At 44.2% G+C, this 24,745-nt stretch overlaps 1 protein-coding gene across 2 annotated transcripts in view; it reads right to left on the minus strand.

The window, feature by feature from the left end:
- Positions 1-24,745, minus strand: part of LOC123772743 (angiopoietin-related protein 7) — a 296,995-nt gene that overhangs the window by 63,516 nt on the left and 208,734 nt on the right. For both annotated transcript variants that reach the window (XM_069303621.1, XM_069303620.1), the window contains exons 6-7: positions 22,487-22,613; positions 17,829-17,950 (exon numbers count right to left, since the gene is read on the minus strand). In XM_069303621.1, the coding sequence (XP_069159722.1) occupies positions 17,829-17,950; positions 22,487-22,613 (249 nt within the window). The remainder of the gene's footprint in view (positions 1-17,828; positions 17,951-22,486; positions 22,614-24,745) is intronic.

The raw sequence follows: 24,745 nt of genomic DNA on the forward strand, positions 1-24,745 counted from the left end.
GAGTCAGTGTTGTAACATAAATTGGTAAATCATAAATATTGTAAGTTAAGAATCTGATGCATGTGTGTGTGTTGGGGGGGGGGGGGATATACCCTTGGTAAGCGAGAGTGAAAAGTAACCTTACACGTTCTGCGGTCAATGTGGGGGGCGAGGGAGGGTGGGAGAGTCAAATCCACCCTCCAACATCTGGGCATAGTACCACCAGCCTCCACAACACTCCATCAGCCTCCAGCTGATGCTTGTAGATGCCTCATCTAACCTCACTTATGTCACACATTAACCTACAGTTCCTGTGATAATTAAACTCATCACAGTGGCGTCTCGCCAATATAAACTGTATTGGATTTTGTCCCGAAATAGCTATATGCTGACTGGACGTGTATGTATGTATGTATGTATGTATGTATGTATGTATGTATGTATGTATGTATGTATGTATGTATGTATGTATGTATGTATGTATGTACGCATGTATGTATGTATGTATGTATGTATGTATGTATGTATGTATGTATGTATGTATGTATGTATGTATGTATGTATGTATGTATGTATGTGTGTATGTATTCCCAATCACGTTAAAGACTCCTCCTCTATCATCCAATTAAAAAGAAAAACAACTATGTACTAAATAATCAACTCCTTGTAACTTTAATTATGCTGACCTTCCTATCTGCATTCAGACTGAGCCTACCATCATTATTGGTGATTATAACGCTCGGCATAGGAATATTGGTAATTCGCAGTTCAATAATCGTAACGGCAACCAACTGTTGTCACTATTAGGTAGTCACGATGATGCACAGATTGTGGGTGACCTTGAACCGACGAATATCTACGGGAGTATTCTTGATCTATGTCTCGGTTTCAACGTCTCCCACGCCGTGTGCGCCTCGTCAATAGTGCCAGATATGGCGTCTGATCATCTGGCCATATTAGCCACTGTAAACATTGGCAGCTCTATCCTCCCCAGTGGAGTGTTCAAGCGGAAGAGGCTGGCTCTGCCCATCGATCAACGAGACAATTTTGTTGCCCATGTGTCAGATTGGTGCAGTTCATCTGAGCCTTCATCAGTTGAAGATTTTAACAATGAGCTCACAGATACTATCGAGCAGTTTATAGAAACACTTGATCCATCGTCCAGGCCACGTAACCCAAATTACACTGGTCATAGCACTTATGCTTATTATAATGATTCTAAATTGCATGCACTAAAACGCACTGCCAGAATAATTGGACCAGCTTATAGAAGGACCCGCACTGCTGAAATGTTTCGGCTCTTTCAAGCGGCTCTGGCTAAGGCCAGGGAACGTATGGTGGAGCTGAGGCAGACTGGGAAACTTTTGTCCGTGGTCTCAATTCTCACACGCCACTAAGTCGAGCATGGAAGGATATCAACAAGATCAAAGGGAAAAATGCTGCAGAGATCTCGTACCCTAATCCTCTGCACAGAGCAAATGAGCTTGTTGATGCTTGGGCCACGACTTCCAGCTTTGACAGTCTTCCTCTACCCTCACAGAATGAATTAAATAATAGATATGCTGATAAAGCAAGGCTCCTTGACTTCATGCGTCATCAAGAGGATGAATGTGACATGTTTTTTACTGAATACGAACTAGATTCTGCTCTACATAAAGGCAAAGCTACATCACCCGGGGAGGATGGAGTTACTTACGGCATACTGCATATGCTTCTGTTAGTTTCAGGGAATCCCTTGCTTCAATTGTATAATATGAGCTATGTAACTGGGGAGCTTCCTAAGTCATGGACCAACAGTGTTATTATTCCCATTCCTAAACCTCACCAGCCGAGTGCTTTTCGCCCAATCTCCCTCACTAGTTGTCTCTATAAGTGTCTTGAGAGGATGTTCTCAACCGTCTCCTTTACAAAATTAATAATATGTTGTCTCCCCAGATATATGGCTTTACGCATGGAAAAAGTGTACATCACTGTATTACCACATTCCTCACCCTGCATACTGATAGGTCATATACCACTTTCCTAGATCTTAAGTCAGCCTTTGACATTGCTAACCCACACGTCATTCTGAGAGAACTTGCTAAAATGAATGTAGGAGGATGGCTTCTACGGTGGATAAGAGGCTATCTATCCAACAGGAAGTCATCTGTACTGTTCCAAGGGCATAGGCGTGTAACGAGAGATTTTGAACTTGGCACTCCACAGGGAGGTGTCCTCAGTCCTACTCTGTTCAATGTGTTAATCAATGCACTTTTAAACTTAGTAACTAGAAGGTCCAGCGAACACATCATTAGCTATGTGGATGATATACTGATCCACACCAATGGGTATACCAACACCCAAAATGTTCTGAACTCTGTATTGTACACATGTCAGGAACTATGCTTAGTCATCTCAGTAGAGAAAACAAAGATCCTGAACCGACACCCACCCAGACGGGGTGGGGGCCGTTCGCAAAATGCAGTTGGATGATGGCTCTCTGCTCGACTATGTTACCAGATACAAATACCTTGGTCTTGAGGTTCTACTGTACCGCAATGTTTTAGCCAGACTGGGTCGCCAATGTAGAGAGAGGCTCCGTGCTCTCAAGGCTGTGGCAGGCTGTGGCAGGCAAACACAACTGTACCGTACAGTGTTATATATTTATTTCAGTTTGAACAATTTTTAACATTAAAGGATAAATCCTTTAATTGGTTGAAATTGGTTTTAACATTCGAAATCTAATTTGTTGATGTAAAATAATATAAGGTTCAAATTTATTAAGATACATACTTTAAAAACTATTTCTATTTGATACCAACAGTATCACGTTAAGAGAAGCATCTCGCCTTGCTAACCCAAGTATAAAATACAGTATATAAAGAAACGGTGCAACTGTACTGGTATCTGCAGTACAAATATATGTCCCTATTTAAAGAAAAAATAAACTGCACCAATCACTGCCACTCCTCACACCAATGCAACAATAAGGAGAGTGATAACAGTGCTTCACATTCGACAATGTTAAATTATTTAACAGATGACGAGATAATGAACATTGGAACAAATGTACAGCTCTCTTACCTTCATATAAAATCTGCATGTGACCTCATCAAACAAACTGTGCCAAGCGTAGAAGGCCTTCATGACCCAGCGTTGTAGCGGGACCTCTCCTGGCCAGTTACAATTGGTGAATTTATTCAAATTATCCAAGTTGATGGTTGTCACTGGGTCACCGTTTCCAACATTAGAGTAACGGGACAAATTAACATATACGACACCAGGCATAAATTACCATCCAAATCTACTGAAGTTATCTTGTATGCTCTTGCTAACTGCCAGGATACCTGGTTGATACCTGGTTGATGGGGTTCTGGGAGTTCTTCTACTCCCCAAGCCCGGCCCGAGGCCAGGCTTGACTTGTGAGAGTTTGGTCCACCAGGCTGTTGCTTGGAGCGGCCCGCAGGCCCACATACCCACCACAGCCCGGTTGGTCCGGCACTCCTTGGAGGAATAAATCTAGTTTCCTCTTGAAAATGTCTTGGATGATAAGCTTGGATGATAAGCTGATATGCAATGTAATGAATGTCAGCAGACACAGGGACTCAAGTATGAGTGGGGTATATGCTGCGGCGTTTGATGCATCACTTGCAAGTGGTGTAGATCCGGTGAACCTCGTATGATGTGCAGAATATGAGACAACATCTACAAGAGAACTTCAAAGGAAAGTGTCTCATCTCATTCCCTGCAGCTCAGACACTGAGAAGAAAACGAATCATCCGGTCATGCTCGATGGAAGTGTACTGCATTTGCAGAAAGCTAAATGATTTGAAGCTGATGGTATGCTGTGACCGTTGCAATATTTGGCACCATGGATCATGTGTAGGTGTTACAGAATGTAATGATGATTCGTGGATTTGTTTCTTGTGCGCTAGCAAGTTGTGAATTATAATTTAAAATAATTAATACATTATTATTATTATTATTATTATTATAACTTTACCAAATGCTTTGCTGAATCAAATAATGTTATTACTTTCAATGTGTTACAATAGCATAATTAAGTGCTGCAAGTGTCAGGTCTTTTATATAGTCGGTATTTATTATATTCTGTACTCTTTTTATGTTATTTAAATTTCAAATTGAAATAGTTTTTAAAGTATGTATCTTAATAAATTTGAACCTTATATTATTTAACATCAACAAATTAGATTTCGAATATTAAAACCAATTTCAACCAATTAAAGGATTTATCCTTTAATGTTAAAAATTGTTCAAACTGAAATAAATATATAACACTGTACGGTACAGTTGTGTTTAATTAAGTTTTGTGATTCCTTTGGAAAAGGTATTTGTGCACCAAGTACTACTAGGTCATTATGAGATATGCTGAATGTTGTCAATATACCATCTGAATACGCTTCACTTTGCGTTAATCATTGGACGTCCTAATGATTAAGGTCCCCAAAAGGACTTAATCAGACCTCAGTGGACATTTTTACTCTCACTCTCTCTCTCTCTCTCTCAGAGCATCCCCTTGTGTGTTGTATGTGGGTGCTGAAGTTCAGTCTCTTCTCTATGTATAGGTGAAGGAACTTTCCATAATTGTTATTGCTAATGTTTACTTGTAATACTGGGTATACATCCGGTGTTCTTACCCTCGACCGCGGCGAGGGTAAGCCGCGGTCGTATGGTCTGAAACCCACAAATATTTACACTGGGGGAGGGGGGGGGGGGAATAACATTTCCTCTTCAAGCACGCGCACACAAATGAACTATGTTACTTAACTGGAAGCACTCGTACAACATAATTTACACGATTTCTCAGGATAATTATACTTCTTACAAGCATATATACAGTATAGTACCTAGGAGGTTCTCTTCCATGATATCTAAGATAATTAAAAGAACCCAAGCAAACTACTGTGGAAATGTGCAGGACAAACATATCAATTGTGACACTAGCTCTCCACATATGGCATTTTCTTAATTTAGAAACTGTACTTGTGGTCGATCTCGAACCCATGTTGTTGATGTGACGATGTATTATGAATTTTGTGGCTAGCTCCTCAAGATTGTAACTTGCTTAGATAAATAAATTGTGTGTTCAGTCCCTGAACCCATTATGTGATAAATTAACTAAACTAAAAACTACAGTATGGCGACGAAACCTGAACTGCATAATGTAAATAGGGATAAACCAGAAAAAGATATAGGTGAAGAATAACACCAGGTAACTGTAAAGCTGCCGCCCAGTTGGGTGGGTGTGGAGCACATGACTGTAAAGCTGCCGCCCAGTTGGGTGGGTGTGGAGCACATGACTGTAAAGCTGCCGCCCAGTTGGGTGGGTGTGGAGCAAGACTAGTAACTGTGCGACTCTTCATAGATGTAAAGTGCCTTGTATAGTGACTGTTGTGAGCCTCTTGTTGAATCACTTGTGATACAAAAGATTACTGATGTGTGTATTTGTGTGGGTGATTAAATATGCATGTGTATGTATATATGTATATGTACATGTATGCATAAGTATGTGTACATTAATAATTTTGTAACTAGCGTCAAAAGATTGTTATTTGCTTCGCTGAACGAACTAGAGGGTTCAGTTCCTGAACCGATTATGTGCCTCTGTAAACCTTTACACCACCGCCCACGGGATGGGTATTATGGGGTGCATAATAAAGAAAGAAAATGAATGGACCGAACCCCACAATTCATTTAGCTAAGCAAGTTACAATCTTGATGAGCTAGTTACAAAATTCACTATAAGTCGTCACATCATAAATGGGTTCGAGATCGACCACAAGTAGTGCATTACATAATTTATCAGTATTGTGCAGCCTGTGATTCCCGCCTGGCTGGATACTGATACCTAGGTAGTTTTCATGTGTCCAGACACAGGCGATAAGGTGGTATTATTTATTTAACTTAAGAGATATATATTTTTAAATGTTGTCACATTAACGGCTACATCTTCCTTTCTTCTGACATATAGATTTTTAAGATTAATTAAAATATATGGAAACTAATTATACAATTTATTGGCTGGTGTGCAGGGCTTCACACTCTCAGAGCTAGCCATCAAGTAACTATCAAAACGCATATATCTTCGTTTTCACTTCAGTTATATTTATGACAAAGGATTTTAAATGTAGCCTATATGTCTACCTTTCTGATGACAAATACTTTCGTTAATTACAATATCTAGATCAAACTAACATTGATTTTCAAAAGGTTGTATATTTTCCATCAATGGAGAGCATCAGCCAAGAAGCCTTCTTTAAAATATGAATGTCTTTCCTCACCCAATAAGATCTAATCTCTGAATAAAACGTAAAAAACGACTTGATTGTAACCTATCCACCGCTGCCCATTTGATGGGGGAGAGGGGGTTATGTGTAGGATAAACATATCAATTGTGACACTAGCCCTCCATATATGTCAGTTGCTTAAATTATAAACTGTACTTGTGGTCGGTCTCGAGCCCATTGTTGATGTGACAATGTGCATTGACTTTTGTAACTAGCTTATCAAGATTATAACTTGCTTGGCTATATGAATTGTGGGGCTCAGTCCCTGAGCCCATTATGTGCCTCTGTAACACTCCACTATCGCCCATAGGATGGGTATGGGGTGCATAATAAATGAACTAAACTAAGCTCTGCCTTTTTGATAACATATACAATAATAAGCTTTATTTGTGAATCTCAATTAATTAAACAAGGCAATGAGTCACAATAACGTGGCTGAAGTATGTTGACCAGACCACACACTAGAAGTTGAAGGGACGACGACGTTTCGGTCCGTCCTGGACCATTCACAATCGACTTGAGAATGGTCCAGGACGGACCGAAACGTCGTCGTCCCTTCAACTTCTAGTGTGTGGTCTGGTCAACTTAATTAAACAATATATCACAGAGCCTGTAGGGTTCGGTGAGATGAGCGAAGAGACATGGGAGATTTTACATAAGTACAGTACATGGTAGTTTAAGTAGCGAACGCATGTCAACGAATAGTGAGTATATATAACAAAACTATTGTCCTATGAAGTCGATTTGAAGTTAGTGATAGACACCAATGTGTAGCCATCAATAATATAACCTCTCCCATTCTACCAATAACCGTTGGAGTGCCACAGGGCAGCATCTTGGGGCCTCTTCTATTTCTTATATACATCAATGGTCTGCCTAATGTGTCTAACATTCTGAAACCTATTTTGTTTGCTGATGATGCTACCCTCATCTACTCCAACCCCAACCCACATACACTAAATGATGTTGTTAATAATGAACAAAAAAAAGTCCACTTATGGATGTCAACCAACAAACTAACACTTAACATAGAAAAGACCTACTACATCCTATTTGGAAGCAAATCTACAAATGCAATTCAGCTTCAGATAGACAATGTAAACATTAGCAATAAAAATGATGGAAAGTTTCTTGGCCTATTCCTAGACAAGAGACTCAATTTCAGTGCCCACATACAACACATAACTAAGAAAGTCTCTAAAACAGTTGGTATACTCTCCAAAATCAGATATTATGTACCTAACTCTGCTCTCATTTCTCTATATTATGCACTAATCTATCCCTATCTCAACTATGGTATCTGTGCATGGGGTTCAACCACTGCAAACCACCTCAAGTCCATCATCACCCAGCAAAAATCTGCTATCAGAATAATATCAAATTCTGCTTTCAGACAACACACAGCCCCCTTGTTTAACTCCCTAAACATGCTAAACATAATCTCACTCCATAAATTCTCTTGTGTCAACTACATTTACAAAACCCTGTTCTTAAATGCAAATCCTGCTCTGAAACTCTTCCTGGACAGATGTAATAGGACCCATTATCACCACACAAGAAATAAATATCTCTTTGATATCCCCAGAGTTAAACTTAATCTGTGTAAACACTCTATGCAAATAAAGGTACCCAGTTTATGGAACTCACTCCCTACTGAATTGAAAAGCTGTCCAACTTTTACATCATTCAAAATCAATACTAAAAGGTATCTAATTTCATCTTCATAGTTTTTCACTTTTTGCCTTAAAATTGCACTGTATCTATTGCTACCCAATCTCCCAACCTTTATGTTCCCAATTTGAACATCTTTACCATTGTGATCATTGCTGTCTTCTTATATGTGCTGCCAATCTGCTGTATGGTGTTTATAAATCTTGTTTATCTGTATCTTTTGCTACCCAGTCTCCCAATCTTTATGTACCCAATCTGAACATCTTTACCATTGTGATCATTGCTGTCTTATATGTGCTGTCAATCTGCTGTATGGTGTCTATTAATCTTGTTTAAATTACTAATCAAGCTGTCAATGTAATCAATCAGAGCTTTAATATAACAATGTGCTTTAATATACTTACTAAGCTCTCTCATCTCATTTTTCTCTTGCAATGTATCTTTGTCATTTATCAATTCTGATAGAAATTACCTACTTAAAATTATCTGTTAGATTAAGGATCTGCCCGAAACGCTGCGCGTACTAGTGGCTTTACAAGAGTGTAAATACTGTACTCTCCAATGTATTCTGACAAACCCAATGTACCTTCTTGTATATATATAAATAAATAAATAAAATAAATAAATTTAACTTCCAAACATGTTTTTTAATAAATGTTAAATGTTTTCTGACTAGTTATGTTAGATTTTATTAAAAATATGTATTCTACTTGTTAACATTATAATTTAAATTTGTGATAATTTGTGCAGAGAAGTGCGACAACTGGATATGCCAACAAACACTTTCCAAACAACGATATATCTTGGATAAGTCGCTTCACAACATTGACGCTTGGACCGTCGACTTCCTTTGATGCTACTTATTTCATAATGAAATTACATTAGTTTGGAGTAAATATATGTTTTCTCATGTTCTGCATTCAGCACCCACATTATAGTGAGTATATATTCCATATTACTTCATTACCTAAATAATGCTAGGAGGGTTTGAGTAGCTTTGGGTCTTTAGTGGACAGAATCCCCAATAGATGGGGCGAGAGTCGCCCCATCTCTCTCGCCCGAGCAAGAGTCGAAACTTAATTTAAAATTTATATATCTTTGTTCTCGAACATGATATATTTCATTTGGTGCAATCATAATAATGTTCATATCTCGGTCTTTCTGGAGGCATATAAGATTTTAGGCTTTATTAGCGTATATTTGTTAATTATACAATATATCGGCAAGTGCGTAGGCGTCTGCACTCCATGCCCGACAAGCTACTGAGCGCTACTATAAAAACATATGTATCTTCACTTGAGCTATAAATGTCTATTGTAATGTATTGAAAATGAAGCTCTTATTTCTAACTTGCTTAAGACATATACAACATTTGTGTTTATTAATGAATTTACGTGAAATAAACATTGATATGAGAGAGAGTTGCTCTGTCGTTCAGTCTGTACGGGGTGGGAGCTCCGTAATTTTTAAAATACATGTATCTTCATTAGAACTTTAAATATGTCTATGGTAAAGTGTTTAATGTGAAGCTTATATGTCTGCCTTTCTTGAGACATATAAAACACATATGTTTATTAACGAATTCACGTAAAATAAACATTGTTCTGCGAGAGAGTTGCTCGGTCGATCGATCTGTCTGGGGTCGGAGCTCGGCTATTATAAAAGTACACGTATCTTCGCTTTAAATTTAAATATACCCATGGTAAGGTATTTAGAATGAAGCTTATATTTCTATCTTTCTTGTGACATATAAAATTCTTACGTTTATTAAGGAATCTGCGTGAAATAGGCATGGTTCTGAGATGAATGCTGCGGTTTTCGAGCTCGACGCGCGACAATGGACGCCAAACACATCCAGTGGGTGTTATTGGACCCCATACCCATTCTATGGATGGTTGGAGCCCCATACTCATTCTATGGGTGGTTGGAGCCCCATACCCATCCTGTGGGTTGTAGTGGACGCCACACTCATCCTGTGGGTGGTATTGGACCCCATACCCTTCCTGTGGGTGGATGTGGTCCCCATACTCATCCTGTGGGTGGATGTGACCCTCATACCCATCCTGTGGGTGGTATTGGACCCCTTACCCACCTAAGAGGTGGTAGTGGACAATATACCCATCCTAGCTATAGTTGGTATAGTAGACACAATAATATCCTGTTTGCAGTAGTTTACCCCATAGACATTCCAACGTAACATCGTTTTCTGTTAGCGTTCCTACAAAACATCCTTTAAAGATTTGTAAAGCACAAACTATGGTATATAATATTGATTGACGAAGGACTGTTATTCTATGTAATAATTTTTAGTGCTTATTATAATTTACTAAGAACAACTAATATTTCTCAAAACAAAACTACGAGCCTTCAATAGGAAGTAGCTGATCTGTAATATTCTAAGAGCATGGACAATAGTAGGTAAATTTCACAACCCATGTGGGATCTGAAAACTACAATTTTCCTTATAATTGAACCAATCACGACTATTCTGCTATCTAGGTTGACGGATGGATACTGTGAGACGTAAATTGGTACGTGAGGAAGAGTTTGGGCCTTAGAAAAAAAGTAATTGGGAATATATCACATATTTACTAATTCATATTCAACATATTGACTTTAAGCATTAAGTCATATATGTGCTGTCTTGTGTGAGAACGGGTTGTTTCTGGATGAGAATGCCACAATAAAAGCAACATTTGTGGAAATACTAAAAAAAAATAACTCTGAAGTAATGACTGCAGTGATGGAGGTGGCCATGAAAGCAGCCACCTCGCAGGAGGCGGCACGCTCCACTAGCCAACTGCTGGAAAGGAAAAGATCAGTGGTTGCTGTGGGTATTAGGGAACAGGAAGGAACCAATAGGACAGAGTGGAATGACAAGGACAAAGCAGCAGTGAATGAAGTACTAAAGGCACTAGACATGGAAGGGGCCGAGCATAGCATTGAGAAGGTTTTCAGGCTAGACCGGTACAACAAAGACCGAGACCGAATGATAAAGATAGTGTTTGCAAACGAGAACACAAAGGAGAGGATCCTATCAAGGAAGAGCTCCCTGAAAAACGTGGGAAAATTAAAAAATGTATTCCTCCAGCGAGACATGACAAGGGAGGAGAGAGCCGTGGCGGCAGAAGCAAGGAAGAGGCGCAGGGCGAGAGGGGAAAACCAGGAAGTCACAGCTCCCAACACAACACCCCCAGAGGCGAGGGGGGAACCCACAACCAGCTACCCAGTAACACCAGAAGGGAGGACAACCCCGCCTCCCTCCTCTGCATAGAAAACCCCCCTACCCCAAACCCTCCCTGCCCCCACTCAAAAGTTCAGCCAAATCTCCCTCCCCCCACACCCAATCCCCACCCTTCTACCCCTCCCCTCCTCCCGAGTCCTCCCTCCCCCCCTTTCCTTCCCGTCCTCCCTCCCCTTTCACCCCATACCCTCCCTGTCCCTCCCCCTTCACTGGATCCCCCGCCCCTCATTCCAGTATCCTCTGAGATCCTGTTACCCACCTCACAGGTCCTCACACCCATGGAACAGCCTCCCCCACCAGCAGAACACTCACCAAGGAGGCGATTTGAGAAGGGACAGAAGAAAGTGAGCCTCAAAGCGATGTACACTAACATAGATGGAATTACAAATAAAGCAAATGAGCTTGGAGAACTGGTACTAGAGGAAAACCCAGACATAATAGCCCTCACAGAAACAAAGATCACGAAAACAATAACAAATGCAGTGTTTCCACAGGACTATTATGTTATGCGGAAAGAGAGGGAAGGAAGAGGTGGGGGTGGTGTAGCTCTGCTGGTAAGAAAAGGCTGGGATTTTGAGGAGATGGATATTCAGGGCTGTGAAGGTTTCAGTGACTACATAGCAGGTACTGTAACAAATGGAGGGAAAAAAATTATAGTCGCAGTCATATATAATCCACCACCAAATGACAGAAGACCTAGACAGGAATATGATAGAAACAACATGGCCACCATTAACATAATAGAAAGAGCAGCTTCTGTTGCTAGCAGGAATGGATCTGGACTACTAATTATGGGAGACTTCAACCATGGGAAGATAGATTGGAAGAACAGAGACCCGCATGGAGGACCAGAAACATGGAGAGCTAAGCTGCTGGACGTGGCAACAAGAAACTTTCTAAGCCAGCATACCAAAGAGCCAACAAGAATGAGAGGAGAAGATGAACCAGCAATGCTTGATTTGATATTTACCCTAAATGAATGGGATATAAGGGAAGTTAAGATGGAAGCGCCCTTGGGAATGAGTGACCACAGTGTATTGAACTTTGAGTACCTGGTAGAGCTAGGACTTATCTCCCCCCAAAAAGAACTAGGAATCAAAAGGCTGGCATACCGAAAGGGGAATTATGAACAGATGAGAAGTTTCCTAAGTGAAATACCTTGGGACACAGACCTCAGAGACAAGTCTGTACAGGGTATGATGGACTATGTTACCCAAAAGTGTCAGGAGGCAGTAAACAGGTTCATCCCGGCCCAAAGGGAAAAATCCGAGAAGCAACAAAAGAATCCATGGTATAATAGGGCATGTATGGAAGCGAAGAAACTGAACAAGGAGGCGTGGAGGAACTTCCGGAATAACAGAACAACAGAAAGCAGGGAGAGATACCAGAGAACCAGGAATGAGTACGTCAGGGTGAGAAGAGAAGCAGAGAAAATTTTTGAAAATGATATAGCAAACAAAGCCAAGACCGAACCAAAGCTACTCCACAGTCACATCAGAAGGAAAACAACAGTGAAAGAACAGGTATTGAAACTTAGAACAGGCGAGGACAGGTATACAGAGAATGACAGAGAGGTGTGTGAGGAACTCAACAAGAGGTTCCAGGAGGTCTTCACAATAGAACAGGGTGAGGTCACAGTGCTAGGAGAAAGGGAAGTAAACCAGGCGGCCTTGGAGGAGTTCGAAATTACGCGAGAGGAGGTCAAGAGACACCTGCTGGATCTGGATGTTAGAAAGGCGGTTGGTCCAGATGGGATCTCACCATAGGTACTGAAAGAGTGTGCAGAGGCACTTTGCTTGCCACTCTCCATAGTGTATAGTAAATCACTAGAGACGGGAGACCTACCAGAAATATGGAAGACGGCGAATGTGGTCCCAATATACAAAAAGGGCGACAGACAAGAGGCACTGAACTACAGGCCAGTGTCCTTGACTTGTATACCATGCAAGGTGATGGAGAAGATCGTGAGAAAAAACCTGGTAACACATCTGGAGAGAAGGGACTTCGTGACAAATCGCCAACATGGATTCAGGGAGGGTAAATCTTGCCTTACAGGCTTGATAGAATTCTACGATCAGGTGACACAGATTAAGCAAGAAAGAGAGGGCTGGGCGGACTGCATTTTCTTGGATTGTCGGAAAGCCTTTGACACAGTACCGCATAAGAGGCTGGTACATAAGCTGGAGAGACAGGCAGGTGTAGCTGGTTAGGTGCTCCAGTGGATAAGGGAGTATCTAAGCAATAGGAAGCAGAGAGTTACGGTGAGGGGTGAGACCTCCGATTGGCGTGAAGTCACCAGTGGAGTCCCACAGGGCTCTGTACTCGGTCCTATCTTGTTTCTGATATATGTAAATGATCTCCCGGAGGGTATCGATTCATTTCTCTCAATGTTTGCGGACGATGCTAAAATTATGAGAACGATTAAAACAGAAGAGGACTGTTTGAGGCTTCAAGAAGACCTAGACAAGCTGAAGGAATGGTCGAACAAATGGTTGTTAGAGTTTAACCCAACCAAATGTAATGTAATGAAGATAGGTGTAGGGAGCAGGAGGCCAGATACAAGGTATCATCTGGGAGAGGAAATTCTTCAGGAGTCAGAGAAGGAAAAAGACTTGGGGGTTGATATCACGCCAGACCTGTCTCCTGCAGCACATATCAAGCGGATAACATCAGCGGCATATGCCAGGCTGGCCAACATACGAACGGCATTCAGAAACTTGTGTAAAGAATCATTCAGAACTTTGTATACCACATATGTCAGGCCAATCCTGGAGTATGCAGCCCCAGCATGGAGTCCATATCTAGTCAAGGATAAGACTAAACTGGAAAAGGTTCAAAGGTTTGCCACCAGACTAGTACCCGAGCTGAGAGGTATGAGCTACGAGGAGAGACTACGGGAATTAAACCTCACTTCGCTGGAAGACAGAAGAGTTAGGGGGGACATGATCACCACATTCAAGATTCTGAAGGGGATTGATAGGGTAGATAAAGACAGTCTATTTAACACAAGGGGAACACGCACAAGGGGACACAGGTGGAAACTGAGTGCCCAAATGAGCCACAGAGATATTAGAAAGAACTTTTTTAGTGTCAGAGTGGTTGACAAATGGAATGCATTAGGGGGTGATGTGGTGGAGGCTGACTCCATACACAGTTTCAAGTGTAGATATGACAGAGCCCGATAGGCTCAGGAATCTGTACACCTGTTGATTGACGGTTGAGAGGCGGGACCAAAGAGCCAGAGCTCAACCCCCGCAAACACAACTAGGTGAGTACAACTAGGTGAGTACACACACACACACACACACACACTCAACCACACAAACAGTGACATACACGTACACACAAACAAACACACACAAAACACACACACACACTCAGGCACACAAACAATAACATACACGTTAGCTTTGGGGGCATGGTAGCCCGGTGGATAGCGCGCAGGACTCGTGATTCTGTGGCGCGGGTTCGATTACCGCACCAGGCAGAAACAAAGTTTCTTTCACCCTGAATGCCCCTGTTACCTAGCAGTAAATAGGTACCATGGAGTTAGTCAGCTGTCACGGGCTGCTTCCTGGGGTGTGTGTGCGTGTGGAGAAAAAATAAAGTAGTTAGTAAACAGTTGATTGACAGTTTAGAGGCGGGCCGAAAGAGTAAAGCTCAACCCCTGCAAACACAACTAGGTGAATAAAATTTGTACACACACACACAAACACTCAGGCACACAAACAATAACATACACAAACACACACTCAGGCACACAAACAATAACATACACAAACACACACTCAGGCACGCAAACAATAACATACACGTACACACATACACTCAGGCACACACAAACACACACACATCAATATAATAGAGAGAGCAACTTCTGTGGCTTGCAGGAACGGATCCAGGCTACTAATCATGGGAGACTTCAACCATGGAAAGATAGATTGGGGGAACAGAGACCCACATGGAGTCCCAGACACATGGAGAGCTAAGCTACTGGATGTGGCAACAAGAAACTTTCTAAGTCAACACGTCAAGGGACTTGCTTGATCTGATATTTACCCTAAATGAGTCGGATATAAGGGAAGTTAAGTTGGAAGCCCCCTTGGGAATGAGTGATCATAGTGTATTGAGCTTTGAGTACCTGGTTGAGCTAGGAATTATCACCCCCAAAAAAGAACTGGGAAACAAAGGGCTGGCGTACCGAAAGGGAAACTATGAGGAGATGAATAAATTCCTATGGGATATACATTGGGACACAGAACTCGGAACCAAGTCTGTACAAGACATGATGGACTATGTCACCCAAAAATGTCAGGAGGCTGTAAGCAGGTTTTTCCCAGCCCAACGGGAAAAAACAGAGAAGCAAAGGAAGAATCCATGGTTTAATAGGGAATGTATGAAAGCAAAGGAGCTGAACAAAAGGGCATGGAGGAACTTCCGTAATAACAGAACACCAGAAAGTAGAGAGAGATACCAGAGAACCAGGAACGAGTATGTTAGTGTGAGAAGAGCAGCTGAGAAAAGGTATGAAAATGATATAGCTAATAAAGCCAAGACCGAACCAAAGCTACTACACAGTCACATCAGGAGGAAGACAACAGTGAAGGAACAGGTGATGAAACTTAGGGTGGGCGAGGACAGGTACACAGAGAATGACAAAGAGGTGTGTGAAGAACTCAACAAAAGGTTCCAGGAGGTCTTTACAATAGAACAGGGAGAAGTCACGGTGCTAGGAGAGGTGGCAGCTTACCAGGTGACCTTGGAAAGGTTCGAAATTACAAGAGATGAGGTCAAGAAGCACCTATTGGAGCTGGATGTGAGAAAAGCTGTTGGGCCGGATGGAATCTCACCATGGGTATTGAAAGAGTGTGCAGGAGCACTTAGCTTGCTACTCTCCATAGTGTATAGTAGGTCACTGGAAACGGGAGACCTTCCAGAAATATGGAAGACTGCTAATGTAGTACCAATAATTAAAAAGGGTGACAGACAAGAGGCACTGAACTACAGGCCAGTGTCCTTAACTTGTATACCATGCAAGGTGATGGAGAAGATTGTGAGAAAAAACCTAGTAACACATCTGGAGAGAAGAGACTTCGTGACAACCCATCAACATGGGTTCAGGGAGGGTAAATCTTGCCTTACAGGCTTGATAGAATTCTATGATCAGGTGACAAAGATTAAGCAAGAAAGAGAAGGATGGGCGGACTGCATTTTTTTGGACTGTCGGAAAGCCTTTGACACAGTACCCCATAAAAGGTTGATGCATAAGCTGGAGAAACAGGCAGGAGTAACTGGTAGGGCGCTCCAGTGGATAAGGGAGTACCTAAGCAATAGGAAGCAGAGAGTTATAGTGAGGGGTGATACCTCAGAATGGCGGGAAGTCACTAGTGGAGTCCCACAGGGCTCTGTGCTTGTACCTATCCTGTTTCTGATATACGTAAATGATCTCCCAGAGGGTATAGACTCATTCCTCTCAATGTTTGCTGACGACGCCAAAATTATGAGAAGGATTAAGACAGAGGAGGACAGCTTGAGGCTTCAAGAAGACCTGGACAAGCTGCAGGAATGGTCGAACAAATGGATGTTAGAGTTTAACCCAAGCAAATGTAATGTAATGAAGATAGGAGTAGGAAGCAGGAGACTAGATACAAGGTATCACTTGGGAGATGAAATACATCAAGAGTCAGAGAGAGAGAAAGACCTGAGGGTTGATATCACGCCAGACCTGTCCCTTGAAGCTTATATCAAGAGGATAACATCAGCAGCATATGCCAGGTTGGCTAACATAAGAACGGCCTTTAGAAACTTGTGTAAGGAATCTTTCAGAACATTATATACCACATATATCAGACCAATCCTGGAGTATGCGGCTCCAGCATGGAGTACATATCTAGTCAAGCATAAGACTAAACTGGAAAAGGTTCAAAGGTTTGCCACCAGACTAGTACCCGAGCTGAAAGGTATGAGCTACGAGGAGAGACTACGGGAATTGAACCTCACTTCGTTGGAAGACAGAAGAGTTAGGGAGGACATGATCACCACATTCAAGATTCTCAAGGGAATCGACAGGGTTGATAAAGATAGGCTATTTAACACAAGGGGCACACGCACTAGGGGACACAGGTGGAAACTGAGTGCCCAAATGAGCCACAGAGATATTAGAAAGAACTTTTTTAGTGTCAGAGTGGTTGACAAATGGAATGCATTAGGAAGCAATGTGGTGGAGGCTGACTCCATACACAGTTTCAAGTGTAGATATGATAGAGCCCAATAGGCTCAGGAACCTGTACACCTGTTGATTGACGGTTGAGAGGCGGGACCAAAGAGCCAGAGCTCAACCCACACAAGCACAACTAGGTGAGTACAACTAGGTGAGTACACTCAGGCACACAAACAATAACATACAAACACACACACAAGCCAGGATGAACAAACAATGGTCTTCCTGGTTCAGGTGTTTGTTAAGGTCATTATCCCCGTCGTGCACTAATATAATCATCAAGTGATAACATTAACTTTATTATATTATACAAATGGTCCCTTAAAGGAGAAAGTTAACAATAGTTCCTACAGGAATATATTGTTAATGGCGGACAATACGGACAATATCCTCACCCCAAGACGTCATCTGTGAAGACCAAACTTACTTGACCAGAGATCATTGTCTCTGTCCAGGGTGGAGAACTTCTGTCCACTGAGGTTCTCGTGCCGTATGAGGACGTCCCCCATGGTACTCTCTTCCTGATACCCGTCCACCAGCAGCAGGTACCTGGTCCATGGTAGGAGACGGTAGAAGTAGTGTGGGTGGTGGTGTGGGTGGTGGTGGAGGCATGGTGTGGGTAGTGGTGGTGGAGGGGTGGTGTGGGTTGTCGGAAAACCCGACGCCATTTACTAATATCAATTCAACAGGCAGATAATATTGCTGCTGCATTGTATACACAAGTTAAATAATAGAAAATGTAGCTTGTAGTGGAATTATCCGTCAATAGAAAACGGGATATCATTACCACGTACTATTATAAATTCACCAGCTATTTGTTGGGAATTATTCTTAAATACATTAGTCTTTCGACTTTTACCATCATAAAACCATCTCATTTGAATTAACTTAATTATCAGTATCGAAATAAAGTAAATGTGACCCTTCTATCAGTTACTGACATCTCTACAAAGTGAGGGAGGCATCACTGAGGAAGGAGAGGTCAGCCATTGTTAAGACCAGAGGTGCAGGGAGCAAATTCGGCTCCTATAATTTACTCTTGGACGAAGTGTGAAGGAGATCAGAGTAGTGGTCTTCCATCATCAACACTCTGTCAACATAATCAAGGGAAGTGTTCTACCGAAACCCGTTTATCTAATCATTTTTGGCCATTAATGTTAGGTAGATATTGGGCGAACCGGTTAGAATGCGAACTCGCCTCATACTAAAGGTAATTAAGCCTTGGTCCTTATCATATATAATATACAGTGTTTTCTCTGATATAGCTGTCATATATTAGGATTCTGGCTTTACAGCTAGCGCCCTTTGATAGGAACAAGAAGAGGAAGCAAGCTTGGTATATCAGTTACTGGGTGACGGAAGCTGCCTCACACGAGGATAATTTGGTGTCTACATCCTAGTTATACCTGGTGGACTAAGCTGGCTGTACAATAAGATAAAGAACCTCTTCAATGTATACTAATATATGTAGTTAATACTGTAGTTTGATTGGCTGCATATATCTAAATATAATATAAACCCCCTCTAAGGAGTAGGACCCATTTGTGAGATTATTGCAGAAATACAGTCCACTTAGCATCATACCAATTCCTATCGAAATATATAAATTAACGTAAATATAACTTCTATATAAATTCAAAAAAATTAAATATGAATCTCACAGGTCGGTTCCCACAAGGGTGGTGGTGTGGGTGGTGGTGGTGGAGGGTGGTGTGGGTGGTGGTGGTGGAGGGTGGTGTGGGTGGTGATGGTGAAGGGTGGTGTGGGTGGTGATGGTGGAGGGTGGTGTGGATGGTGGTGGTGGAGGGTGGTGTGGGTGGTGGTGTGGAGAGTGGTGTGGGTGGTGATGGTGGAGGGGTGGTGTGGGTGGTGATGGTGGAGGGTGGTGTGGATGGTGGTGGTGGAGGGTGGTGTGGGTGGTGGTGTGGAGAGTGGTGTGGGTGGTGATGGTGGAGGGTGGGGTGGGTTGTGATGGTGGAGGGGTGGTGTTGGTAGTGGTAGTGGTGGGGTGGTGTGGGTAGTGATAGTGGATGGTTGGTGATGGTGGAGGGTGGTGATGGTGGAGGGGTGGTGATAGTGGAGGGGGGAAGTGTGGGTGGTGATGGTGGATGGGTCATGATGGTGGAGGGTAGTGTGGGTGGTGATGGTGGATATGTGGTGATGGTGGAGGGGGGTGTGGGTGGTGATGGTGGAGGGGCGGTGTGGGTGGTGGTGTGGATAGTGGTGTGGGTGGTGGAGGTAGAGGGATGGTGAGGGTGGTGGTGTGGGTGGTGGTAGTGGTGGTGGTGGTGGAGGGTCGTGTGGGTGGTGGTGGTGGAGGGATTGTTTGGGTGGAGATGGTGGAGGGTGGTGTGGGTGGTGGTGGTGAAGGGTTGTGTGTGTGGTGATGGTGGAGGGGTGGTGTGGGTGGTGATGGTGGAGAGGTGGTGTGGGTGGTGATGGTGGAGGGGTGGTGTGGGTGGTGATGGTGGAGGGTGGTGTGGGTGGTGGTGGTGAAGGGTTGTGTGTGTGGTGATGGTGGAGGGGTGGTGGGGGTGGTGGTGGTGGAGGGTTGTGTGTGTGGTTGTGGTGGAGGGGTGGTGTGGGTGGTGATGGTGGAGGGGTGGTGGGGGTGGTGGTGGTGGAGGGTTGTGTGTGTGGTTGTGGTGGAGGGGTGGTGTGGGTGGTGGTGGTGGAGGGGTGGTGTGTGTGGTAGTGGTGGAGGGGTGGTGTAGGTGGTGGTGGTGGTGGGGTGGTGTGGGTGGTGATGGTGGAGGGTGGTGTGGGTGGTGATGGTGGAGGGTGGTGATGGTGGAAGGGGGGGGGGGTGTGGGTGGTGATGGTGGAGGGGTGGTGTGGGTGGTGAAGGTGGAGGGTGGTTTGGTTGGTGATGGTGGATGGGTGGTGATGGTGGGTGGGTGGTGATGGTGGCGGGGTGGTGTGGGTGGTGATGGTGGAGTGTGGTGTGGGTGGTGATGGGTGGTGATGGATGTAGGGGTGGTGATGGTGGAGGGTGGTGTGGGTGGTGATGGTGGAAGGGGGGGTGTGGGTGGTGATGGTGGATGGGTGGTGTGGCTGGTGATGGTGGAAGGGGGGGTGTGGGTGGTGATGGTGGAGGGGGGGGTGTGGGTGGTGATGGTGGAGGGGGGGTGTGGGTGGTGATGGTGGAGGTGGGGTGTGGGTGGTGATGGTGGATGGGTGGTGTAGGTGGTGATGGTGGAGGGTGGTGTGGGTGGTGATGGTGGAGGGTGGTGTGGGTGGTGATGGTGGAGGGTGATGTGGGTGGTGATGGTGGAGGGGTGGTTTGTGTGGTGAAGGTGGTGGGTGGTGTGTGTGGGGTGGTGGAGGGTGGTGTGGGTGGTAGTGGAAGGTGGTGTGGATGGTGATGGTGGAGGGGTGGTGTGGGTGGTGATGGTGGAAGGGTGATGTGGGTGGTGATGGTGGAGGGGTGGTGGGGGTGGTGGTGATGGAAGGTGGTGTGTGTGGTGATGGTGGAGGGTGGTGTGGGTGGTGGTGGTGGAGGGTGGTGTGGGTGGTGATTGTAGAGGGTGGTGTGGGTGGTGGTGGTGGAGAGGTGGTGTGTGTGGTGATGGTGGAGGGGTGGTGTGGTTGGTGGTGGTGGAGGGTGGTGTGGGTGGTGGTGGTGGATGAGTGGTGGTGGTGGAGGGGTGGTGATGGTGGAGCGTGGGTGTGGGTGGTGATGGTGGAGGGGTGGTGTGGGTGGTGTGGGTGGTGATGGTGGAGCGTGGGTGTGGGTGGTGATGGTGGAGGGGTGGTTTGGATGCAACAGCAACAGTAACAACACCACCAAAAGTAACAACAGCAGCAGCAACAGTAACAACAGTAGCAACAGTAACAACAACAACAACATTAACAACAGCAGCAACATTAACAACAGCAGCAGCAACAATATTAGCAGCAACAGTAACAACAGTAGCAACAGTAACAACAACAACAACATTAACAACAGCAGCAACATTAACAACAGCAGCAGTAACAACAGCAGCAACAGTAACAGTGGCAACAGTAACAGCAGCAACAGTAACAGCAGCAACAGTAACAGCAGCAGCAACAGTAACAGCAGCATGAACAGTAACAGTAGCAACAGTAACAACAGTAGCAGCAGCAACAGTAACAACAGCAACAGTAACAACAGCAGCAACAGTAACAACTGCAGGAACAGTAAAAGCAGCAGCAACAGTAACAGCAGCAGCAACAGTAAAAACAGCAGCAACAGTAACAACAGCAGCAACAGTATCAACAGCAGCAAAAGTAACAACATCAGCAACAGTAACAACAGCAGCACCAGTAACAGCATCAGCAACAGTAACAATCGCTGCAACAGTAATAACAACCCCAACAATACCAACAGCAGCAACAGTAACAACAGCAGCAACAGTAACAACAGTAGCAGCAACAGTAACAACAGCAGCAACAGTAACAACAGTAGCAGCAACAGTAACAACAGCAGCAGCAACAGTAACAACAGCAGCAGCAACAGTAACAACAGCAGCAGCAACAGTAACAACAGCAGCAGCAACAGTAGCGACACCAGAAACAGTAACAATAACAGCAACAGTAACAACAGCAGGTACAGTAACAACAGCAGCAACAGTAACAACAGCAGCAACAGTAACAACAGCAGCACCAGTAACAGCATCAGCAACAGTAACAACAGCAGCAACAGTAATAACAACCCCAACAATACCAACAGCAGCAACAGTAACAACAGCAGCAACAGTAACAACAGTAGCAGCAACAGTAAGAACAGCAGCAGGAACAGTAACAACAGCAGCAACAGTAACAACAGCAGCATCATTAACAACAACAGCAACATTACCAACAGCAGCGACAGTAACAACAGCAGCAACAGTAGCAGTAGCAGCAACAGTAACAACAACAGTAACAGTAACAACAGCAGCAACAGTAACACCAGCGGCAACAGTAACAACAAGAGCAACAATAACAATACCAGCTACAGTAACAACAGCAGCACCAACAGTAAGAACAGCAGTAATAGTAACAACAGCAGCAACAGTAACAACAGCAGCAGCAACAGTAACAACAGTAGCAACAGTAACAACAGAGGGAAGGAGCAAGACTCACCCGGTACTCTCGCTGGCGACGCTGAAGGTGGACCAGAGCGCCCAGCGGTGATCATCCTCCATGTTGGTGGCGGCCAGACGCAGTGTCTGGGGCGAGGGCTGCGTCAGCTGGTGCACCGCCTCCGTCCCTGTCACAGATGGTAATATAGCCTTCCGTCCCTGTCACAGATGGTAATATAGTCCTCCGTCCCTGTCACAGATGGTAATATAGCCCTCCGTCCCTGTCACAGATGGTAATATAGTCCTCCGTCCCTGTCACAGATGGTAATATAGCCTTCCGTCCGTCACAGATGGTAATATAGCCCTCCGTCACTGTCACAGATGGTAATATAGCCCTCCGTCCCTGCCACAGATGGTAATATAGCCCTCCGTCCCTGTCACAGATGGTAATATAGCCCTCCGTCCCTGTCACAGATGGTAATATAGCCCTCCGTCCCTGTCAAAGATGATAATATATGTATATATATATATATATATATATATATATATATATATATATATATATATATATATATATATATATATATATATATATATATTTAATAACTATAATCAAAAAGGGAAGGGAGTACCACCTCTGGCTGGAAGAAGGGGACCCATAGCCTCGGAGGAAACCACACATAACGCATTGGAGGGAATGTAGGTCCCCTCCAATACAGTTTCTGTGTGCTTTTCTCCTACCACCCCCTTCCCTTTTTTTTTTTTTTTCCTTTATTGTGTATTTAAAGGTTACAAAACATACAAGACAAATTCCTAAAGGTTATGGATCTCTTGAAGCTCCTCCGCTTCTGGACAGGAACCGAGGACGCAGCAAGCCCTTGGGGTCTCTGGTGACGTCAATGAGCTTGGAACCCAATTCCTTGAGAAATCCCAAAGCACTCTTGCCCCAGGGGCCATGCGTCTCAGACGCTATGGGAACAAAGAGGTATTGACCTTCCAGTCACCTGTACTTGAGTGATTTAGCTGTTTCCCTGTGGTTGGCCACCCCACCTGCTTGATCAGCTCCGAAGTGTACATAGGTGTCAGCCAGGGTGGATACACATGTGTAGTCCCACACCAACTGTCTACCCTCCTTCCATGAGTATATGGTGATGCCATCAGGGCGAAGTGCGGGGAAATCCGGGTTTTGGACCCCTAGGATGCGAGGTTCTCTCTCCGCTGGGCACCTAGCTGAGACGAGGCTTCTCTTGATGATATCATTGACCTCGTTGCGTCTTGCATGCCAGCCCTTTGTGCTTCCGCAATGCAACCCATGCAGTCCGTATTGGTCTGCTTCCACCCTGTTGCAAATACACTTGTATTCAGTGTGAATTGGGGCACCAAGGCGGAGCGCCACTGCTACACGAAGGGATTCTGGATCTAGGCGCGTGCCCATTGCTGACATGGGTACTGCCAGGAGGAAGTCTCCTGCATGGGGGGCACGCACTGCTCTGAGGCGGGCTTTCTCCTCGTCTGATATTGCGACGCTGAGCATGGCATCAGCTACTTTTCCCACTAGAGGGTGGTCGCAGCCGGACTGTTTGTGTTGTTTTGTTGGCTCTATAATGGTTGCTGGGGCTGCAAAAACATCCCACTGATTTGAACATTCAGTGAAAGCAGGATCGTGTTTTTCTGCTGAATCTCTCAGGGTTGCAGGTAAAATATCTCTGACGAGGTCGTGCGATGCATGGGAGGAGGAAAGGAAGGCTGGTAGAGCAATTTGGGAGGCTGTGCGGACACCAAGGCCGCCGAGTCTTACAGGAAGGGTTGCTTGTTCCCACTGAGAGTCGTCCAATGGCAGGTTCAGGACTTTCACCAGCATGGACCTCAGAAGGGTGTCATACACATTTAACTTAGGGCTGCTGTAGGATGGAGAACATCTCAGAAAGTAGGTCAACTTAGCGAGAGACAGGCATCTTGTGAGGAGAAAGAGAGCATCATGGGCATCAATCTTGTCAACCCTGTCCAGCATTCTCTTTAGGTCAGTGATTTTTGCAGCCAGGACCTCCTCGATTGCTCGTGGGCCAATGGGGGCACCCAGGAGAGTGCAGTCCGGTGGCTCGACAACGAGAATGTCTGGAAGAACATTTTGTATTTGCCCAGTGATGTCTGGGTTGCGGGAGATTATTTCACATTTGGATGCATTGAGAATGAGGCCTAAGGCTGCTCCCTGCTCCTGGATTTTCCTTATATCCTCCAAAATGGTTTCCGGAGTTCCAGCTAGAGTGCCATCATCCAGGTACCAGATGTTTAGCTCGCTTGTCAGACTATCAGTGACCTC

Source organism: Procambarus clarkii, chromosome 50, assembly GCF_040958095.1.
Source record: "Procambarus clarkii isolate CNS0578487 chromosome 50, FALCON_Pclarkii_2.0, whole genome shotgun sequence".
Taxonomy (NCBI): domain Eukaryota; kingdom Metazoa; phylum Arthropoda; class Malacostraca; order Decapoda; family Cambaridae; genus Procambarus; species Procambarus clarkii.